The sequence below is a fragment of the Narcine bancroftii genome, chromosome 12 (assembly GCF_036971445.1).
Source record: "Narcine bancroftii isolate sNarBan1 chromosome 12, sNarBan1.hap1, whole genome shotgun sequence".
Lineage (NCBI taxonomy): Eukaryota > Metazoa > Chordata > Chondrichthyes > Torpediniformes > Narcinidae > Narcine > Narcine bancroftii.
The window spans coordinates 98,734,509-98,751,509 of NC_091480.1; the positions used below are offsets into that span (position 1 = coordinate 98,734,509).

A 17,001-nucleotide genomic window follows, 5' to 3' on the forward strand; every position below is an offset into this window, starting at 1 on the left:
AATAGCAGATTGATTTTAATCTGGACAAGTGTGTGGTCTTGTACTTTGGGAGGTCAAATGTAAGAGGAAAGATTGCAGTCAACTTCAGGACCCTTCGGTGCATTGATCCCAAGAGGGATCTTGAGTGGCAAGTCTGTAGCTCCCTGAAAGGGTCAATATAAATAGTTGACATGAAGAAAAAGGTGTTCAGCATGTTTGCCTTCATAAATTAGGATGGTTGAGGATAAAAAGGATTGAAGTCATGATGCACCTTTGGTAAGGCCAAAGTTTAGTTTTACATGTCATTCTAGTCACTGCATTACAGGAAGGATATGGAAGTTTTGGAGAGGGTGCAGAGGAGGTTCACCAGAATGTTGTTGGGATTAGTGAGGATTAGCTATAAGGAGAGGTTGGACAAACCTGGGTTGTTTTCAGTGGAGCATAAGAGGTTGAGGGGAGACCTGGTGGAAGTCAATAAGGTGATGAGGCACAGATAGAGAAGGCGGTCAGTCTATTTCCCAAGGTAGAAAATATCAAATACTAGTGGGCATACATAGATGATATGGGAAAGATGTAGGTTGGGAGGAGGGGGGGGGTTAGTTGGGGGACTTTAAAGGAGATTTGCAAGGCAAGTTCTTTTTATATAAAGGGCTAGGAGCCAGAGAAGGTGGTGGACCCAGATATGATAGGAATGATTAAGACCCATTTAGACAGACACTCGAACAGGCAAAGGATGGAGGGAGTAGACCAAGTTCAGGCAGATGGGAGTAGTATTAAATCGGCTTCATAGTTGGCGCAAACATTGTGGTGGTCCTGCGCTGTAATGCTCTATGTTTATTTCTTTTGTTTGACATAATAGTTCAAACAGTGTTAATATTTATACAAAAGGAATGCGGAATGTTAAACACCACCTAACAAGTCATTAGATAAAATTAGGAGATGGATTCACCTATACCAATTGAAATATTAGGTGCTAAACAGTGTTTAACAACACAGGTTCTACTTAATTAACTGCAACTAATGAACTTGGAGGAGTGAGAAGTGAGATTGGACTGTGAGTCAAAGAACTTTTCTGAACTCATACACATAACATACATGTGCGCTTAGAATTAGAAAGGGGTTAAGTTATTAGTATTAAGTTAAAGTTTGATCCTGTTTTCATGTTTAAAGATAATTAAAACTGCAGTTTGACTTTTTTTGCTTACCCATAGCATTGAAAAACTATATTCAAGGTATAATAAATATTTCATCATACCCAAGTTTACAATTTGTTGACAAATTGCAGATCTTCATGCTTCCTACGCATTTGTAATGCAAGACAGAATTTAACTTGTTAGTGGTGTCGCTGAAACAATTTTGTCTTTCCTTGGAACATACAGTTTATAGCCTGAAAATGCTGTTGATATCTGTGATTGAAATTGTTAAAATCTAACCCCTGTCAACAGCTCACGCAAGCCATCGGAGACCCTCATATTCATGAAACAATATTTATTTATTTGTGTAGATTAAATACTTGTCCTACATATGTATAGTTTGTCTGTATGTGTGTTATGTCTGGTTGTGTGTCTGCGTGTTTTGCACCGAGGACCAGAGAGCGCTGTTTCGTCAGGTTGCATTTGTACAATCAGGTGACAATAAACTTGACTCAATTATCTTGCTGTTCATCGATGCTTTACATCAGTTAGCCAAAGACTCTCAGCTGTACACATCTTCAAGATGTGAATGTGGGAGAGCAAATGGATTAAGGGTCAAAGCAGCACTTGATCAGGTGTAGCACCAAGTTACCTAAACAGATGTCAGTAAGATAAAGTAACTAGACACAAACTCTGCAGGTCCAAAACCATGGATCTTTTAAGGTTGTCGTTCAGGTTTATAGGGTAGTTAAGAATAACTATATTAATTTTAATGTATGTACAGTAAAACCTCTAGTATCTGGCACCTATGGGGATTGGTAAATGCCGGATAAGTGAATTTTCTGGTTGCTTAAGATTGCATGTTGCATGATAGGTGAACAGGCATGCAAATTCTTTTTACCTACCATATTTTCTGCAATTTTTTTGCCGGTTGCTTGAGGCTGTCAGTTGCTTGAATTATGGAAAATGGATTTACTGTATATAGGTTCTGTGCATATGTTTGTCTGTATGTGTGTTATGGCTTTATGTTGTTATGAGCCCAGAGGTCTCCAAAACCCAGCAGCAATAGAAATTCACCAAGACAAATGATTTACTTAAACAAAAGTTACTTTTAATTATGTTTAAACATGAAAACAGGATCAAACTTTAACTTATTACTATTAGCTTAACCCCCTTCTAATTCTAAGCACACATGTATGTAATGTGTGTATAAGTTCAGAGAAGTTATTTGTTTCACAGTCCAATATCACTCCTCCAAGTTCATTGGTTGCAGGCAATTCTTATACTGTGCACAGAATTTAACATTGATGAATTTCACCAGGCTTTGGTGCTTGAAAGGTAAATGGTTACTGGTCAGGAAGGTTCTTGTCAGTTTCCAGAGAGAGATTTGTTGCTCGTTGGACACCCACAACTGATTCCTTCCGATTAGCCACTTCAGTGTCTTGCCGAAGAAACCTGCCCCATCAGGGTTTTCCAGATGATAACCTCTTTCTTTCAGGTCACTACAAAGTTCCTTTTTGTTTCCCTTATTTCAAGTGAAGCATTATACAGCCAGTCCTCTCTTCTTGTATGGACCACAAGGGCTTGGCCAGGCTGAACTAAGCACTCACAATCTGTCTTCAAAATGGGGGTTTTCTGTAAGTTTGCCAGCTTGTCCTGTTCCAGTCCCAGCTGCTGCTGCTGAACTGTAGAACTGAATTCTTTCTCCCCCCCCCCCCCTCCTCCCTCCCTCCCTCTCAGAGAAAACCACATGAACTCTTATAACAGCAAACTGCATTCAAACGGGCTGCAACACCGGACCTAATCTTCCGAGTTCGTTCATCTGTTGTTTTCCAAAACAATAATCCATGACTCCACAGCACGTCCAATTAACACCTGCTTGTGAAGTCCTTATAGGCATCCTTCAAAATTTTTGCAAAAGCACTCGGAGCCTGGACCGTCTGGCTTGAGCAGGGCTCCAGCATTTTAAATGAGATCTGTTTTGAAATGTTTGTATCTGTGTGCGACCTAACTTAAAACAAAAACACCACAGTTAATCTCCTTTAAAACATATCTATATACAATAAAATATCACATAATCTGTCATAATGTGTGTTTGCATTGTTTTGCACATGGGCCGGAGAACACTTGTCGGGTTGTACTGATACAATCGGATAATATATAAACTTGAAGAAGGCTTTATGGTATCCTGGCCTTCATTAGTCGGAGAATTGAATTCAAGAACCATAAGGTAATGTTGCAGCCCTCCTGAAACTGGCTCAAACACACTTGGAATATTACGTACAGTTCTGGTCGCCTCATTCCAGGAAGGATGTGGAAAGTTTGGAGAAGGTTCAGAGCAGATTTACCAGAAAGTTGCCTGGAATGGAAAAAGTGTCTTAGGAGGCAAGGTTAACAGATCTAGGACTTCTCTCCTTGGAGCCAAGAAGGATGAGAAGTAACTTATGAGGGATATAGATAAGGGGGGGGGGGGGGGTGGACGGCCAACACCTTTTTTCTGGGGCGATAGTAGCAAATACCAGAGGACATCCGTTTAAGGTGAGGGGAGGAAATTTTATGGAAAATGCCAGGGGAAAGTTTTTTTTTACTCAGAGAGTTGTGGGTGCCGGGGAGGTGGTGGAGGCTGGTATAATGGGAAACATTTAAAAGACAGGCACGTGCAAGAAAATAGAGGGTAATGCTTGTGAGGTAGAAAAGGTGTAGTTTGTTGAGTAGGTTTATCTTGGTCAGTATAACATTTTGGGCTGAGGGGTCTGTACTGTGCTGTTCTATGCTCTAGATTTAATTTAGAGACGCAATATGTTAACAGCCCTTCCACCTCGTGAGCCCACGCTGTCCAAAAACACCCATGTGATCAATTCAGATTTCCGGTTTACGGATTTTTTGTCAGAGTACACACATGATATCGTATACAACCCTGAGATTCTTTTACCTGCCAGTGAGGCAGAATAACCACTTATTGATAGAACAAAAAATAAACTGTACACAACATATACATGTGAACAACTATGCAATACAGAGAAAATTTAAAAAATCAGTAAAGTGCACAAGTAAGAGCCCTTAAATAAGTCCTTGATTGAGTGTGTCGTTGAGGAGTCTGATGGTGGATGGATAGCAGCTGTTCCTGAACCTGGGTACGTGAGTCTTGTGGCACCGATACCTCTTTCCTGATTTCCTTTTATGTCTTTGGATAGTGTGAAGAAGCCAGAACACCTGGAATAAACCCACACAGATAAGAGAAAATATACAACCTCCTTACAGATAAAGCAGTTTCAAACCCGAGTCACTGGTGCTAGAATAACAGAGCCATCCCATTTCTGAGAGAAATTGAAGAAGTGTCTCCATGCTGTTAAGCAAAAGGGAACTTTGGATATAGACAAATCCACTTTTGAAATAAGGTTTGAATTAGAAAGGTCCCAGAAAATATATAAAAAAGCTCAATGATTGGTGTGCAGAGAAATTTGTGAGACTTTCAGAGCATTGGAGAGCAATCTGGCAAAGAATGTAGTCTCAACTTTGGCCTGTTAAATGGCATAATTTCAGGGCAAATAATTCAGTGAGTAAAGGGGAACTGTTGTATATTGGGTCAAAAAGCTGAAAATCATTCTGGGAAGTTGCGTCCTGATCGAATTTGGAAAGAGAATGAGTTTTATTTAATATTTAATACTTAAACCATGTTTTAAGTATTGCCTGCTCCAAAATGCCTAGCTGTATGGTAGAAGGTTTGAAAATGAACACACACTCTTGCAGTAATCTTCTGGTTAAGCCACATTTCACCTGCACGGAATCTTTTTTGAAGTGTCTCGAGAAGTTCGTTCACATGTATCTGCTCATTATCTTCCTTCTATCCCGCAGAGATTGCCACGCACAGAGTTTTACAAGAGATGTTGCTCTGTGCAGATTGGCTGCTTTTTGTCCAAAATTAAATCAAGGAATGAACTTCACAAAGTGGTTTGTTGTCTGTAAATACTTCAAGAGATCCTGAGGATGTGAACCTTATCGTTGAAATGTTTCTTTTGTCTTCTGTGCACTTGTATCTGGAAGCAGAAATACATGGAAGTAAATGTGCACGCTCGTTATGAATGTACAGTTAACTCCAGAATATGATTCTAAAATCAGTTGTGTTGTTCTGTCAGGAGTGGCCATACATTGCTGGCATTTTGGTTTTCGCGACAAGAAGGCAAACTGAACCGCCAACAGACCATTGAACTGGGACACCACATTCTTAAAGCTCATATTTTTAAGGTATTTGAATATTTATTAAATATATTGAACAATATTATATTTGCATCACATGAAAGAGAGCTAACTCAATTCAACATTCAACGGCTGTCTCGATAAATCTTTGCAATGGCCGATTTAAACTTTGCAACACCATCCTCTGATACACACTGCTCAGTGTGACACAAACTGATATTAAGGATGACATATTTTCCTTTCCATCCTGTTCCATTCTTTAACTCCTTCCACATTCTTTCTCTTACTGCAATTAGGGCAGGAAATATTGCAAATCCAAGATGTGCCATTGCATAGAATAAAGCACCGTACAAAAGGCCAGAAACAATGAATAACTCAGCACTAAATCTTTAACATTTAGTTCCTGCAATATTAAAACTCAAATCTCATTCCACCAAATCATTCATTCTCTCTTATGATGTTTGACTGGTGCATTCAAATGAGAACTTCTATTTCATGAACCAGAAGATTCTGATCTTGGGTGATATCAGAGATGAGAGAAAAAGTATTATTCCTGATTAGTATCATGCAATTTTAATTATTTACTTTAGTGACATCTTGATTATGATCTACCACTAAGAGTAATTTTGTCCACATTTTTAGTTGTACAATGGCGATAAATATATTCACAGTATCTCATTCCTTTTTTAGGGTCTGAGCAAAAAGATTGGTGTCTCGTCGTCAATTCTGCAAGGGTTGTGGATATCTTCCGGTACAGAAGGACTGTCCACCACATTAGCATCTTTACGTAATTTATACACTCCAAACATCAAGGTAAAACCGCAATCAAGGGATAAATTTGAGAGGGGTATGATTTCGATTTGAACAGAAGCTAGAGGAATTCCAAGTTAAGTTGTCCACTTTTCTGCTGCCTTTGAATGTCCTTGGTTTTATTGATAACGGTTTTTTAAAACAAGAAACATTATTTCTGCAATAATAATAATTATACCCCATAAAACAACTTATTTGGAAATTATTTTATGATTGAGTGAAACAAATCATAACTGAAATTATTCAAAACGTGGTGCTAATTATCTTTGAGGTTTGTTATTCTCAGCTCTGTAATTAAGTGCATAGCAGTGATTTAGTAAGCCTAGAAGGCAGAATTTTTTATGTGCATGTCACAAATTATTTTGCGACAAACAACAGAAAAAAAAAGGCCTCAAAATGTATCCTTTTCGGCAGATTAACCATCTTAGAAATTCGTAGCACCCAATTTCTTACCTTGGTCTCCAGTGCCAACTGAATATAAAATGGAGCGAACTCTCCAGCATTATATTTTCAAGTGTTGCTATAACTAGCTATGGTTTTCTTCCCCGGCACTTTCTCATATTTTGCACCCTCTCCTGTTCGAAGATTTGTGTTTTTAATGCCAGTTCCATATTTTACTTTTTATTTTTACGCTGACCTCCAATGGCAATTCAAACCACGCCTTACGCTTTCCCCCTGTGAAAAGCTCATCCTATTTAAAAACCTGCATCAAGGATCACAGTGACTTTGAGTTATTAATATGATGGGCCTTATTTTTTTAAGATCAAACATTTTGGATGAATAGAATATAATTCACCTTGTCACTGATGTGTGAAGAAGGGCCTTGGGTTCCTTTTAAATATTTCGACTCTCACCTTAACTCTATGCCATCTAGTATACATTCATCAACTTTGGGTAAAAGTCGATAATTATTTACCTAATCTATGCCCCTCACGATTGTATACATCTCTGTTAAGTTCCTTCACCACCTTCGCTTCCTATATTCCAAGGTAAAAAGTTGATTTATCCAGCCTCTCCTTGTCATTCAAGCGGTCCCAGTCCCAGCAACATTCTTATGAACCTTTTTAACACTCCAGCTTAATGTTGCCTTTTTTATAGCTGGGTGGGTAAAACTGTACACAATTCTCCGTGCAGTCTCACCTGTACAGTTGTATCATGACCTCCCTGCCCTGCATTTTATTGCTCTGATCGATGAAGGCAATTGTGACAAACACCTTCACCACTTTTATGGACCCCCAAACCTTTTTGTTCCACAACACTCCCCAGGACTCCACTATTTATGATGTAAAACCTGCCCTGTTTAACCCACTTTTCCTTTTCACCTATTTCCTATTGTAATCTTAGGAAGCTTCTTCACTGTCCACTTTACCACTATAGAACATTACAGCACAGGACAGGCCCTTTCAGCCATGATGTTGTGCCGACCTATGGAAACTCACTTAACAACAATCTAACTTTTCATCCATCACGCCCTAACCTTCTATTTTTTTTGTACATTCATGACCCTATCTAAGAGTCTTTTGAATGTGCCTTAAGGTACCAGACTCTACCACCACCCTGGTAATGCTTTCTAGGCACCCACCACTCTCTGAGTAAAAAAACCTCTGACATCTCCCCCAAACTTTCTTCCATTCACCAAACTTACTAGTCATCCGCAAACTTACTAGTCAAGTTATTAGTACATATGACAAACCACAGCAGATCCAGCATTGATCCCTGCTGAACACCACTAGCCACAAGTCTTCAAAGAATATGTTTTGAAATTCTATTAAATTACAGTAAAACCCCAGTATCCAGCACTTTTAGGGATGGGTCAATGCCAGATAAGTAAATTTGCCAGTGGCTTGAGATTGTGTGTTGTATGGAATGGCGAACTAATCGCTAGGGGACCGCTGATTTTAAATGTTCATATTTTTAACCTATTTATAGTCCACAATATTTTTGCCGGTTGCTTGAGGCTGCTGGTTGCTTGAATTCTGGATAATTGGAATTTATTGCATATATAATTGGTTGAGTGCAAATTCTTTCCTTTAATATCATCAAGCAATGCAAGGATTAACAGAGCATGTTTCAACCAGAATGCAGTTCTGCCTCTTCATTTCCCTTACCATGTCGTCTAGCTCAGTACCCTTCAAGTTATTTTCTCTAAAATCACCATTCAATGTTTCAGCATATCTTAGATGTATTCAGTACTCCATTTCATTCGAAAGTTACGCTCTGATGTACAACACAGATATTGGCCCACTCGTTAAAATAAAATCCAAGCACCTTGAGCTGTGGGGATGTTTCATAATGACTTTACAATTCCAAGTTCTGCAGCAGTTTAATTTAGAAATATAAGAAATGAGAACAGGAGTAATCTATTTGCCCACTCAAGTGTACCCCTGCATTCATCAAGAACATGGTTGGTCTGATCTTGGCCTTAACTCCACTTTCCCATCACTTCTCCACAGTTCTCAAATCAGTGTATTTCAGACTTGAATAAGTGGAGGACAGCTCTCAGGCATGCAGACTGTTTTGTGTATTTAAATTTAACGGTAGGAGGCCATTTCAGCCCACGATCCCATGCCACCCAATTTACACCCAAGTACGTTTTGAACAGTGGGAGGAAACCAGAGTCCCTGGGGAAAACCCACACAGAAAAAGGGAGAATGAACAAATTCCTTACAGACAGCACTGGATTCTATCCCTGGTCCTGATCACTGGCGTTGCGCTAACCGCTTCACAATTTCTAAATTAGCCCCTGACAGAAAACAGCCTTTCACTATCTAATTTGCTTTGGTAAGATCACCTCTCATTTTTCTGAAGCTCTAAAGGGAGGCAGGGTTAGTGTAGTGGTTAGTGCAATGTTGTTACCATGTCATCGGCTGGGGTTTGATCCCAGCACTGTCTGTAAGGAGTTTGTACATTCTCTCCGTGTCTGTGAGGGTTTCTTCTGGGTGCTCTGGTTTCCTCCCACCATTCAAAAAAGCAGACTGTGGTTGTAGGTAAATTGGGTGTAATTGGGCAACACGGGCTTGTGGGTCAAAAGGGCCTGTTACCAAGATGTACGTCTAAATTTAAATTAATATATATTCAGGATCTTGACTCAACCTGTTGTCATTTGAAATCAATCTGGTGGGTGATCCTTCTTCGAATTGCTTATATTGTAAGTATAATCCCTTATTAGATACACAGACTAAAATTTAAATACACAATCATACCCAGTGCAAGCAAAGCAAACCTTTAATACACTTCTACACCATTGCTTTTGCAAGAAAGGCCAACATTCAACATGCTTTCCCAATTACTTGCTGTACTTACATGCTAACATTCTCAATACCATGTATGAGGAAACCCAAATCTTCCTGCACCAACATATTCTGGAGTCTCTTTCCAGTTAAACAATTCACAAAGGGTGGCACGGTTAGTGTAGAGGGTGGCACGTTAACACAGTGGTTGGTGCATCTTGGTTAGAGTGTCAGAGATTGGGAATGGGGTTTGAATCCGGTACTGACTCCCTGTGTCTGTGTGGGTTTTCCCCGGGGTCACTGGCTTCCTCCCACAGTTCAGAGCATTCCAGGGGTTGTAGGTTAATTGGGTGTAATCGGGCAGCACAGGCTTGTGGGCCGAAGTGCTGCATATCTAAATTTTAAAGTGTACTGGATAAGCTCAGTAGATCACACAGCATCCATGGGAAGTAAATGTTTCAGTCCTGGGCCAGTTGGACAATATCCTCCTTTTCCCCCCACATTGTGCTCCATCTGCCAATATTTTGCTCCTTTGCTTAATCTATCTTTATTCCTTGCAGACTGTCTGTATCCCCTCACCACTTGTTTTCCTACCTATTGTTGTATTGTTAGCAAATTTGGCTCAAGGACTCTTGTTCATTTCCTATGAGCTTTGCAATCCATTATTGATGCTAAAATATTCCTCCAAATGCTAGATTGTTCCCAACTTATGCAGTAACCTTTACACAGCACTTTATCAAATGCCTTCTGCTAATCTACATGTTCGCTTTGTACACAGAATTATTCTCACTGGCCTATTTAAAACTTTGGCCATTCTTTTTCTCTCACTGATGCTGCTTGACCGACTGAATTCCTCCATCGGTCTGATTTTCGTGCTTCAGATTCCAGCATCTGTAGTCTCTTGGGTGTCGCCATAATCCCCCAAAAAACTTAGATAATTTTGTCAAACACGACTCCCTTTCATAAAATCATGTTGGTTTTTGTGGTGAATTTCCAATTTGTTTTGCTGTTCTTTCCTCAATAATGGAATCAGCTGTTTCTGAATGGCAGATGTCAGGCTAAGCTACTCCCATTCATGTCTTGAATAAAGGCATTACATTTTCAGGTTTCCAATCCACTGGGTTACTTCCAGAATCAATCTTTGATGACAACCAATTTGTCTAATTGTGAGCACCTGAGATGTGCTTGTGCCCTAAGGAATCTGCCGGTGTTTACCGTCAACTGAAGTGTAGAGATTCAAAATATCTAATCAAAGTCACGTACAGAGATAGCAAAATAGAAATTAAAACCGAAATCACACTTTTGATTTCCCAGTTGCATTCTCTAAATTGTAGACATAAGCATAAAGCATGATAACAGACCACTTCAGCCCACGAACCCATGCTATCAAATTACACCCAATTAACCTACAAAGTGGGAGGAAACTGGACGAAAACCACGCAGACACAGGGAGAATGTATAAACTCCTCACAGACAGCACTGGATTCGAACCCCGGTCCCATTCGCTGGCAGTGTAAAGGTGTTGCACTTACCGTTATGCCAACCTTGCCGTCCCAAGAGACTTGTATTACTTTGGCTGACTTCCTTTATGTATACTTGCAGTCACTACTACTGCGGTAGCGTTCCTTAATAGTTTATCTTCATTATCTTTTTGTTCTTTATTTTTTTTCCAACATTTGTTGGTTTATAAAACTTTCAATTATCAGAGGGATGAGGCAAGGTTCACCAAGATTGATGGAGGGAGCCTAGTCTGAGGAGCATTTACGTTTAGAAGAATGTGAGAAGACCTTAATGGAACATACAAGTTGGTGGGGCTGGACGAACTGTATGTGTGTGTTGGGCCTGAGGCGGAGGGTTTTCCTAGCGCAGGGGGGGTAGGTTGGGAGTAGAGTGGAATGATTCAGCCCATTCGATCTTGGGCCATAGATAAGGCTTTTCGGATTGAAATGATGAGAGATTTCGAAGAGAACCTAGTCAATTTGTGGAATTTCCCAATGCAAATAGTGATGGAGGCCAAGTTTCTGAATATATTTTCAAAGAAGGTAAACAGACTTCAAGATGAGAAAACATCCACAATCAGATTAAAAAACCCAAATTTCTCCTTAGCAAAGTAACTAAGGATCTTTTACTATGAGATTGATAAATAATTCTGGCATGTACTCATGTCGATGTCTAAAAAAATTCAATGATTAGTTCCACAGCTCTAGAACGTTAAGAAGCTGACCCAAGCATTACATCTTTGCCAATCTGATTCTTCCAAATTAAATTAAATAAACGGTCAGTGAAGTATTATTCTTTTAAGCCCTCATCAATTATTAATTTATATTCTTACATTTTTAATACCCTTTGATAATTTCTAAAATCTTCCAATCTTCTGGTGTATGAATAATGTTCACAATGTCTCTTTGTCTTGGCTTCACAGACGAAGATTTATGGAGGGGGTAAATGTCCACGTCAGCTGCAGGCTCGTTTGTGGCTGACAAGTCCGATGCGGGACAGGCAGACACGGTTGCAGCGGTTGCAGGGGAAAATTGGTGGGTTGGGGTTGGGTGTTGGGTTTTACCTCCTTTGTCTTTTGTCAGTGAGGTGGGCTCTGCGGTCTTCTTCAAAGGAGGTTTCTGCCCGCCGAACTGTGAGGCGCCAAGATGCACGGTTGGAGGCGAGATCAGCCCACTGGCAGTGGTCAATGGGGCAGGCACCAAGAGATTTCTTTAGGCAGTCCTTGTACCTCTTCTTTGGTGCACCTCTGTCACGTGGCCAGTGGAGAGCTCGCCAGATTACACGATCTTGGGAAGGCAATGGTCCTCCATTCTGGAGACGTGACCCACCCAGCGCAGTTGGATCTTCAGCAGCGTGGATTCGATGCTGTCGGCCTCTGCCATCTCAAGTACTTCGATGTTAGGGATGAAGTCGCTCTAATGAATGTTGAGGATGGAGCGGAGACAGCGCTGATGGAAGCTTTCTAGGAGCCGTAGGTGATGCCGGTAGAGTACCCATGATTCAGAGCCAAACAGGAGTGTGGGTATGACAACGGCTCTGCATACGCTAATCTTTGTGAGGTTTTTCAGTTGGTTGTTTTTCTTTTTGACAACATCTTTAACATCCTTCGTTTGGCACTGATAGATCTTCCTCATAGTTTCAATATTTCTCACAGTTGAGAATTATGAAATATTTCCTCAAATATCTGCCACGACTGACCTTGTATGTGATCTTTTATGCTATTTTGTTGATGCTTGGGCTCCTGTACGTTACAGCTAAAATAGTGGCTTATCTCCACCTAAAATGATTGAATACCTTGATGTTCTAAGCCAAGATCACAGCTCCCTTTCTGTATAATAGAGTCAAGTCAAGTTCCTTTCTTTTTTCCATATTCTTCTGACCCTACTAACCCAAGAATATTGAGATCCCAACCTTTGACACTCTACAACCAAGCCATTTCAATGGTATTAGTTCCAATACATTTATTCCTTTTAATGCCATCAATTCTTCTAACTTTTTGTAAATGCAGTGTATATTTGAAGAGAGATGTTGTAAAGTTGTTTGTAACTTTTGGTAGAAAATGCATTCTTTTGCATGTATTTTCTGCTCCTGTCACATTCTGGTGATCATTGCCTTTTTTCAGACATCCAGCACGGTACGAGCCCCTTTCGGCCCACAAACCCGTGCCACCCAATTACACCCAACTGACCCATAATCCTTAGCTGTCTGTAAGAAGTTGTATGTTCTGCGTGGGTTTTCCCCAGGAAACGTACTGGGGTTGTAGGTTAATTGAGTGTAATTTGGCAGCATGGGCTTGTGGGCCGAAAGGGCCTGTTATAGTTCTGTATGTCTAATTTTTTTTTCAATTTAATTTTAAACTCCCGGCAAGTTTTGAAAGGTAGGAGGCAACTGGAGCCCTGGGGGAAAACCCACGCTGACATGCGGGGAACGTACAAATTCCTTACAGACGGAGTATGATTCGAACCCCAGTCTCGATCGCTGGTGCTGCAATAGCGTTGCATTAACTGCTACACTAATCGTGGCACCCCAATGATGTCCCACATGTTGTTCTTTCTCTTTACATTTACAAATTCCCCCAGCTGAACCCTATCTGCATCATTTAGTTTAAAGAAATGCACAATTCCACCACCGTGGTGTGCCTTTTTTCCCCAATTGTTATGGACATCCCTGATTTTTACTGTGTAATTTCAAAATCGACTTTAAGATGACCATCAGAAGTAAACGCAAGCAGGTTATATATAATAACACAGACATAAAACGCTCTGCCTGAAACACTGCCACAAAAATCTTAATGCCATTGAAAGTTCATTTTTAACTTCAGCCTGACACAGAAGAAGGCAAGTTTCTGGAGAGTCAAGAATTCTGGAGTTGATCAGCTTAATCCTAGGCAAGACATTTACTACAAAATCAAGGACAATTCCAAATTGAAAGGAGGTGAAATTTGTATCCCAGGCCAGTAATGCAGCTGTCCAAATGTTGACAGTGTAAACTGACCTAAGTATGGATGAACCTTTGGCAGGTCCTAATAGAAGGTTAAAATCTAATGCTGCTTTTCACATTGCAACTAAAGCAGAACTGAACCTCCTTCCTCTTTACCCTTGCTCTTGCCACCCTCCATCGTAATGGGCCAGTGATCTGTTGCGTTTCAATTCCTGGATATTTAGTGGTAGCCAGTCTCAGCAAAACAACAGTGAACAGGCTCACCAGCAAATATGGCAAACTGCGTGGCACACACAGGCTAGGGATTTCTGGCAGAAGTTGTTACTGCTTAATAAAAGAGCTGGGAAGAACTAAAGTTTGTTTATTCAGCCAAGTGGTAAGTTGAGAAAAAAATATTTTATAAATAACCACAAGCAGACAAGAAGCGAGTGATTAAAGGCCTTAATATCCTGAAATGCCAGGCATGCCTTTACATGCTGGTGGCTCAGATCCAAGGCTGGTATGGAGGGAGGAGACTAGAGCCTCTATTGGGAATCTTACGGGGAGGAGTTAGGGAGGCACACAGGGTCAGAGGTGGGCCAGTCTGCACAGTGTAGTGAGATTGCCTAACGTGTTCTACTACACCTGCGTGGGATTCCTCTAGGTGTTCCGTTGACCTCTCACCGTCCAAAATGTAGAGGGTTAATTGGGTGTAATTGGGCAGCATGAATTTCATAGGCCAGAGGAGGCTTTTACCATGCCCTATTGTTAAAATATATGAAAAATTGAAAGGTGTTTTAATTATGTTAATAATATGCTTCATATTTTTCATTGCTCTCAGAAATTATTTTGGTGCCAGTCAGTGGGACTAGGCAGGATAATAGTTCTGCACAGACTAACAAGGCCAAAGGACCTGTTTCCATGCTGTAGTGTTCTTTGGGAAGTGGAATTGAAGGGGCTGGCCACTGGATGGTCCTTGCTGTGGCAGCAGATGCTGAATGAAGCAATCTCCCAAACTGATTATTTCAATATATTATTGAATTGCTCATTGTTAACATGCCAGATTTTAAATAGCATTGTGAACATTTGGAATCCCTTAGTATTAACAACAAAAGGACACACATTAAAATCTAACTTCTGACTCATTCATATAGCAGATTTAACAAGTGAAGTATCCTGGATCACAGGATCTTTATCTGCCAATTCTCAGGTACAGCAGTGTTTACCATTTACTAAAGGAACTGCACTGATTCACCCAGAGATGGTAGCGCTCCAACCTGCAACATTTACTACCCAAACAGACATGGACAGTGTGCACATGGGAACATCACTCTCTACAGATCCCCTCCAAGTCCTGTACATCCAGGCTTGGAGATATCTCTTCCTTCATTTTTTTCTGGGTTTGAATTCTGGAAATTCTTTCCTAGCAGCTCTGTGCTTAAGGGCAACGTGATAAATGCCAGCCTTGAGGACAGCTCCCAGATTACGCCTCCCCCCCAAAAATAGTCAAATAAATAAAACAAATCCAAAAAACAAAAGAGAAGGGAAACTAAGCCTAGCAGTTCAGTGGAACTACGCCAGTGCAGGTAACAATAATGGCCTCAAAATTACAATGAAGTTAAATGCAAGAAGGATTGTACTCAGGTTGTTTTGCATCACTTTGTATTTCAACTAGGCATGTTCTGGAATGAGTTGCACTTGCACTTTTGATGTGAATTCTACATTAGATGCCATTCAAGTTCCGTAATTCCCTGGGCAGAGATCTTGTTGGAGAGTTGCCGGAGCATTCCAGCTGGTGGGTGCTCCAGAGAGTGTCTGAGACAGCCTTCATGAAGATTAAAAACTGTACTTACACTGTTTAAAATAAATTTGTTCCAGAAGGCTTTCTTTTTCCATCAGAACCTTGAATAAGTACTGTACCTTTAGCATTAGAAAATAAGTAAATTGGGACAATGGAATCATTAAAAGTTGCTTTCCTGATGTAATTTTACACTGTGAATGGATTGTCCTTTTTTGTTGATGCTTTTAAGGAGTTATGGCAGATTGAGTACTGAATATATTCAGTGAAAAGGAAATATTTGCATCTTTCACAGCCTTGGAATGTCCCAAAGCACATTGCAACCAGTGAAGTACTGTACTTCCTGAAGTGTGATCTTTCTCTTAACACAGGAAACTGTAGCCATTTCTGTGCATGGCAATCTCCCACAAATACTGATGTGTTGAAGACTGGTTAATCAGGTTCAGTTATGTTAAGTCAGAGATAAATATTGATTCAGCATCAAGCCACGGGATACGTTATTTCCACCTGAGTATGACAAAAGAGTCTGGAAAAGCAACCAACTGAAAAACCTCACAAAGATAAGCGTATACAGAGCCGTTGTCATACCCACACTCCTGTTCGGCTCCGAATCATGGGTCCTCTACCGGCACCACCTACGGCTCCTAGAACGCTTCCACCAGCGTTGTCTCCGCTCCATCCTCAACATCCATTGGAGCGCTTTCATCCCTAACGTCGAAGTACTCGAGATGGCAGAGGTCGACAGCATCGAGTCCACGCTGCTGAAGATCCAGCTGCGCTGGATGGGTCACGTCTCCAGAATGGAGGACCATCGCCTTCCCAAGATCGTGTTATATGGCGAGCTCTCCACTGGCCACCGTGACAGAGGTGCACCAAAGAAAAGGTACAAGGACTGCCTAAAGAAATCTCTTGGTGCCTGCCACATTGACCACCGCCAGTGGGCTGATAACGCCTCAAACCGTGCATCTTGGCGCCTCACAGTTTGGTGGGCAGCAACCTCCTTTGAAGAAGACCGCAGAGCCCACCTCACTGACAAAAGGCAAAGGAGGAAAAACCCAACACCCAACCCCAACCCACCAATTTTCCCCTGCAACCGCTGCAATCGTGTCTGCCTGTCCCGCATCGGACTTGTCAGCCACAAACGAGCCTGCAGCTGACGTGGACTTTTTACCCCCTCCATAAATCTTCGTCCGCGAAGCCAAGCCAAAGAAAGATGCCGACAGGGAATGAGTTTTAAAACATCTTTGTAAAACTCTGGCAGAACAGCAACCTTGAGACTGGAATTTTGCGCTGTTTTGAGGGAACTTCAACTAATGACCTTCTGTTTGAATAATCTCTTAAATCTCATCTTTCAGTGCCAGTCAGAGCATATTTTCTTTGATAATGGACTTTAAATAAAATAAGAATGTGAACATTAGTAGGCAAATTGTGAATT

At 40.8% G+C, this 17,001-nt stretch overlaps 1 protein-coding gene across 30 annotated transcripts in view; it reads left to right on the forward strand.

The window, feature by feature from the left end:
* Positions 1-17,001, forward strand: part of LOC138746747 (protein TANC2-like) — a 502,350-nt gene that overhangs the window by 411,590 nt on the left and 73,759 nt on the right. For all 30 annotated transcript variants that reach the window (XM_069905106.1, XM_069905108.1, XM_069905110.1 and 27 more), the window contains 2 exons: positions 5,249-5,357; positions 6,000-6,122. In XM_069905106.1, the coding sequence (XP_069761207.1) occupies positions 5,249-5,357; positions 6,000-6,122 (232 nt within the window). The remainder of the gene's footprint in view (positions 1-5,248; positions 5,358-5,999; positions 6,123-17,001) is intronic.